The 6,748-nt window shown below is 35.6% G+C and overlaps 1 protein-coding gene across 1 annotated transcript; it reads left to right on the forward strand.

Moving 5' to 3' along the window:
- The first annotated feature begins 3,720 nt into the window (after positions 1-3,720).
- LOC144835449 (toll-like receptor 4) lies at positions 3,721-6,334 on the forward strand. Its single transcript, XM_078690535.1, has one exon. It carries the CDS (start codon positions 3,721-3,723, stop codon positions 6,037-6,039), a length of 2,319 nt encoding a protein of 772 aa, XP_078546661.1. The 3' UTR covers positions 6,040-6,334.
- Positions 6,335-6,748: the final 414 nt, after the last annotated feature.

Below are 6,748 nucleotides of genomic sequence, written 5' to 3' on the forward strand. Positions count from 1 at the left end.
TACTTTTGGTTAAGGTATGAACTTGGTTTTGTGTATTGAGTCTGTTTCTTCTTCTCCGTCTATCAATAAGGTCAGTAAAGGTGGAGGGTCATCACCGCCTTCACATTGACATGTAATCAATTTCTGCATTCATTGTATCAATACTGCAGTTAAGGGAAGATGTTGGCGGTATTATGTGGCCAGGAGGTAGATAATACTGTCCAAGTTGAATCAATCTGTTTATCATCACCATTTAGTATAAAGCATAATATAGGAGGCCGGAATGAAAAGTTTGTTATATGAAGGTTATATACTTTATTATTGTATATCTTCCCCATTTAGTTGATTCGGTAGACAATAACACATCGTAGTTGATCGTTGATTGTAGTACCACTGCTATTATGAAACCAAACTACGTAACTTGGGCGATTTACGTAGTCTGCATCGCATTTTAGCTCCACTGTGTCTCCTTTAATTGCATGTGTTCATTGGTCCATTGCCAATCGTTGTAAATTTGGCGTGTTTTACAATACAAAAAAGTAGAAAGAACAATTGTATTCGTATCATGTTGTTATAACTGTAAGCAAACTGAACTAACTACACTATTGTTCTGTGAATCCAAAGGAAGTAATAGGCCTAATGATAATCAATATCCGTAATGCTTGAAACATCACGAGTCGAGATTGCTAACAACAATAAATCAGCAGCGGTGGCGCCAGGATCTTTCCGACGCGGGGGCTACATTCCCCGACGAGGGGGCTATGCGAGCGAAGCGAGCATCACTAGGCTGGGGGCCAGGGGGCGAAGCCCCCGGAAGCAACGCGTTCTAGCGTCATTTGAGGTCATTTCATCAGATTTAGGGTAGCCATTTTTTCCATTTTTTATAATGCATAAATAAAATACAGCGTGCAAAAAAACGATGCGCGATGACTGTTTCAATCTATATTTTTCAATTTAAAAAATAAAAGTTTGAAGAAAATTTAGAAAAATAGAGTTGGAGGTCCCGGAAATTGGACTTATTATACTTCAAAACATGAAACAAAATATATAAGTCCCTATCATGGTTGTGACTGAGCTAAGAAATGTTGGAAAAATAGAGATGTTAGGTCCCGGAAAATGCACTTCTTGTACTTCGAAATATGACCAGCTTTATTGTTGGGGCTGAGCTAAGAAAATGTTTAAAACTAGAGCTGCAGGTCTTCAAAAAATTGCATTTTATACTTTGGAAACATCAGGCCTAGAGGCTTAAAAAACGCAAGCGTAGACCTTTTTCAGTCGGGAAAAAAAAGGTTTATTCCTCCCAAGTGTATGCGTGCGTACCATCTGGACTTCCGAGTGGTGAGAAATTCATGACATACAGGACATTGAAAATTTAATAACTTAGCTATAATAAGATGTTGGCTAAGCGAAAATGGCATGTTTTTTTGTTTAGTAATGCATGAAATATTTATTTTAGGTGCCCCACGGTACAGAAGGTTACTTGTAAAAAAATTGGTGAACATACGAACAATTAACATAATTCGTTTTTGCTGTAGTGTAGCGTACGTCGACACAGTACACGACGTAACCGTCGGTAAACTTCGCCTGGAAAATAACTACAGTACACATTTTGGTCCCTGGATGGAACATGATATCACGCGTCTCGACCCAACGTTGAACGATTTGTACAAAGGGGTAACGCCAGACAAGTGTGTACCTAGCTAATGTTTAGTAGTAAGTTAGATCGCTGGCAATAATGAATGCATATAAATTGCATAATAGCACTCTGACGTACTCTCACGGTCAATAAAACGTCGCGGTTTTCTAGGCGCTGAAGCTACCAAGTGAACGCGAACGCTTTTTACTGCATATTATATTCCCAGACAAAAAGTACCCGTGTTCCCTTCGGTAACCGTCGGTAAACTTCGCCTGGAAAATAACTACATTACACATTTTGGTCCCTGGATGGAACTTGATATCACGCGTCTCGACTCAACGGTGGACGATTCGTACAAAGGGATACCGCCAGACAAGTGCGTACCTAGCTAATGTTTAGTAGTAAGTTAGATCGCTGGCAATAATGAATGCATATAAATTGCATAATAGCACTCTGACGTACTCTCACGGTCAATAAAACGTCGCGGTTTTCTAGGCGCTGAAGCTACCAAGTGAACGCGAACGTTTTTTACTGTATATTATATTCCCCGACAAAAGGTACCCGTGTTCCCTTCGGTAACCGTCGGTAAACTTCGCCTGGAAAATAACTACATTACACATTTTGGTCCCTGGATGGAACATGATATTACGCGTCTCGATCCAACGGTGAACGATTCGTACAAAGGGATACCGCCAAACAAGTGCATACTAGCTATTGTTTAGTAGTTAGATCGCTGGCAATAATGAATGCATAAAAGTGCATAATAGCCCTCTGACGTACTCTCACGGTCAATGGAACGTCGTGGTTTTCTAGGCGCTGAAGCTATATGAAGTGAACGCGAACGTTTTTTACTGTATATTATATTCCCCGACAAAAAGTACCCGTGTTCCCCGACGGGGGGGGGGGGGGGGGGGGGGGCTAGGTTCCCCGACGAGGGGGGCTAGAGTAAATCAGCAGGATAGAAAATAAAAAGTTCTAAATTATAGCGGTTTAGACCTGTTTTTAAATATAGAAATAGTAGGCCTTATATCACTTTCAGGTGGGATTTTCAAATATAGTAGTACTAGTGTTCCTTTACCTTTAAGGTAGTAGGTTGTGCTAATAAGTTAAGACACTTCATGCCATCCTTCGTGTTTGATATACATGCATTACCAAAGATACATATACATTCATACAGATACATTTTTAAATGGTATAGATATTCCTAATTTATAAATTTCTTTTACCTTTCTTATAAATTGTAAATTATTCCAAAGCGTGTAACTTCAACTCTCACCCCGGCCCAAATCCAGGACGGGTTTGTAATTTAAAACCTTACCAGTACAAATTCCTGTCATTTTGATACCCCATTACTCCCACCTCCCCTGCCTTTGCGCGATTCAAATGTCATTAAAACATTCCCAGTACAATTCTGATCATTTTAATATCCTATGTGTACAAAGAATTAACGCACACACTCTCTGTTATAATATATATAAGAGTACGTTAGTAACACAAATGATACCAAACATGTCACGGCATATAGTTTCTAAACCGCAGCGTATAGCTTCCTCGAGTGCTTTGCCATGATAGTTTGGCGACCGGAAACACACATTGGGTCGCTCTATGCCCTTCTAATGCCAGAGGATAATGCTTTACTGTATTTTATAGAATTTTATCTAATTGTAATCTTATCAAGATATATAAAGATATAAATATATATAATATATATTTGTTGTATAGTATTCAAGATTGGATGTGGGAAATCAATATATCATCAACATCAAGTAAGATTTGTCGTGCATTAAACGATTATGTATTTGTTTTGTTTAAAAATAGTAGATTACGTCATTAACGGATTTTAGCCTGAAGTATTGTATTTAAAACAATATGCTATCTCGTGACAATAAATAGAATAACACTAAGGTTTTGCATAAGGGTCTGAATTCTCTTCTTATCATGAATGAAAATACACGTCTTCTGAAACTTTAGGGCTGAAAGGAATAACAAAATCAACAGGAACTCAATAATTTGTTTGTCAGAACAGAACAAAAAAAATCATTCCAAATTGCAAAAGATTATTAGAATATTGTTGCATTATTTGCAGTCTGAACTTACTCATGAAGATGAATCTTAAGATATTGTGTCTGTATATTTTTGAGTTCTTGAGTGCTTTTCTTCTTGAGTCTTCTTGTGAATATCAGGTACCGGTATGTTACAAGCACAAGCCGTATGCAAGAACACAGCCTGAAAGTGAACTACGATGCCCAGAGCAATGTAATTGCACATATTGCCCAACCAACAACAACAACGTGTATAGGCGTGTAGTGAACTGCAAGGATAAACAATTACAAACTATTCCATCACAAAGTAAGGTTCCAACTGATGCTAATGTTTATTACTTACATATGAACGATATTCAATCTATAAGAAACAATTCCTTTATAACAACGCAAGATCTATACATTTTGAAAATGTCTAGTAACTTCCTAACATCTGGATACATTGAAATGGATGCTTTTCGAGGTTTGTCGAAACTAAAGGAGTTGGATCTATCCAATAACGACCTGCTTGAGTTAAACTATTACTGGTTTAAGGATCTTGTGTCTCTGGAAATATTAGATATATCGTCTTGTAAAATTTACAGTCTTGAAGAGAATACTTTTAAGTATCTAAAACAGTTGAAATCGATTGATCTGGCACTTAATCCAATACATGTTCTACACGCGAACACATTTAACACCGTTATTCTTTTAGAAAAACTTGAATTTTCTTATAATCAATTAGTTAGTGAAAACATTTCAGACGATGCATTTCGAGGTTTAGTAAGTCTGAAAGTTTTGTCTCTACGTGGAAACCCCAAACTTTTAAAGATACGTAGAAAATGGTGTGTTGATCTTTTATCCCTGGAAATATTGGATGTGTCATATTGTGGAATTCAAACGATCGAAGTTGATTCATTTCTTGGTTTAAACTATCTAAAATTTCTCGATTTATCTCACAACACGTACTTAGGTAGACTGCAAAATTACTGGTTTCGAGGTTTGGAGAACTTAGACATATTGAATATTTCATACTGTGGTATAAAATCACTCGAGGTTTACACTTTTTCCAAGTACAAGAATCTACGAGAACTATACCTAATGAGTAATGATATACATTCATTACATGAAAACACATTTAAAGAGCTTCAGTTGTTGGAAAAATTAGACTTGGCTAATAATGAATTGGTTGGTGAAAACATTTCAGACGATGCATTTCATGGTTTAAGAAAGCTGAGTTTTTTTTCTCTACGTGCAAACAGCAAACTTCATAAGCTGTGTAGCAAATGGTTTGCCGATCTGGTGTCTCTGGAAATAGTAGATTTATCACATTGCGGAATATCTATAATTGAGAAAGACATCTTTATAAAGAATAAAAAACTAAAAAAAATTCTTATGTCCTCAAACAATTTAACGGAAGTTTCTAAAACAACTTTCAAAGACCTTTCATCGCTAATTCTTCTAAATTTATCCTCTAATGGAATACAAAAAATACACAAAAATGCATTTTCAAATTCACATAAAAAACTACGTTATATCGATTTTAGTAATAATCGTCTTTCTACTGCGTCAAGAAACACCGGATTAGCAAAACTTGAAAAGGTATCTTATCTAAATCTATCAAACAATACTTTTAAGTGTACTTGCAATATAGTCTGGCTTAAGTATTGGATGGAGGAAACTAAAGCACACATTGAAATGGAATGCTTTAACGTAAGTTCAACCCATCGACAGTCTCTTGAAACAATAGATATTGGAAAGTTAGCGTGTAAAAAGGTTGTGTTAATAGTACTGACTTGTTTAGCCGTGACTATCTTTTTGGCAATCGGAGTTTGTCTGTTATTTTACATGAGATCTGATGTACAGCTCTGGATTCAACAACGACGTCTTCATAAACAATACGAACAATTTGCAGTTGAAGGACCACCTAATGCAGATAAACTATATGATGCGTTTATAGCTTACAACAGTAAAGATCAAAATTGGGTCCTCAATGTGTTACATCCTGCATTAGAGACCCAACGTAATTTTAAAATATGCGTTGATTACCGGGATTTTCTTGGAGGAGATAGTATTGCAAACAATATTGTAAACGCTATTAAAAACAGCCAAAAAGTAGTATTGGTAGTTTCGAAAAGCTTTGCAGAGAGTGAATGGTGTAATTTTGAGCTTGAGATGGCACGTATGCGGATGTTTGGCAACCATGAGAATATCTTGATTGTTCTGCTTCTTGAAAAGGTGTCGGTAAAAGACATGCCAACTCTTTTACACAAAACTCTTATGGAGAAAACATATATACGATGGCATAAACAACCAGAAAGGCAGGCCTTATTTTGGACTAGGCTGGAAACTGCTCTGATGTCACCTAACTGTCCACGGGATAGATTGGTAAATCATATTTGAAATTAATTATTGCTTATATTTTAAATTGTATTTTTTATAATATTAACATTTTGAATTCTAAAAAGTATAGGCCTATTTTTATAGTTACTACTATAGCCAATTTTATGAATCTGTATTTGTAATGTATTTTTGTTCACAACTATAAACATCCATTAGTCTTTCTAGAATGAAAAGAAAATAATGATGTGGGCAAAATGACTAATCTAATAATTAAAGCTCAGGTACAAGCACGAATTTTAAATATAATTGCTGGTTAATTGTACATAAATCAAATATTTGTAACAGAAATCAAGACGAAAAAACATGAATTTCCCATAAAATGGTCAAATACAAAATTTAGCAACATTCGTGCTATAAAAACCAGTAGGACTTTTTTCAGTAGTTGGGTAGTTTAACCTAATGTAATAACATGTCTGGTGACTCCCTAGAAGGTGAAAAACGATGGTATATATACGGTGGATAATTTTTGCTATAGCATAAAAATAAAACTATGAAGTTGAATAAAATTACCAGAAACGTAAAATTCAAGTTTATTTTTCATAGTTTTTTAAAAATGCCTCTCTATTTACAACATTTGTGTACAAAAGAATAGCGATTTTACTGTGTAATTTGAACTACCCCCACTGATAATAAGTTGCTTATTTTCAACAACCTCATGTAAGAAAAATCAAATCCCAAAAAGTATGGAACATAGGGGAAACTATAGATC

This window comes from Antedon bifida, chromosome 1 (genome assembly GCF_963402885.1).
Source record: "Antedon bifida chromosome 1, ecAntBifi1.1, whole genome shotgun sequence".
Classification (NCBI taxonomy): Eukaryota; Metazoa; Echinodermata; class Crinoidea; order Comatulida; family Antedonidae; genus Antedon; species Antedon bifida.

Coding starts and splice junctions, on each gene's coding strand:
- LOC144835449 (XM_078690535.1), top strand. CDS start 3,721: ATGAATCTTAAGATATTGTGTCTGTATATTTTTGAGTTCTTGAGTGCT.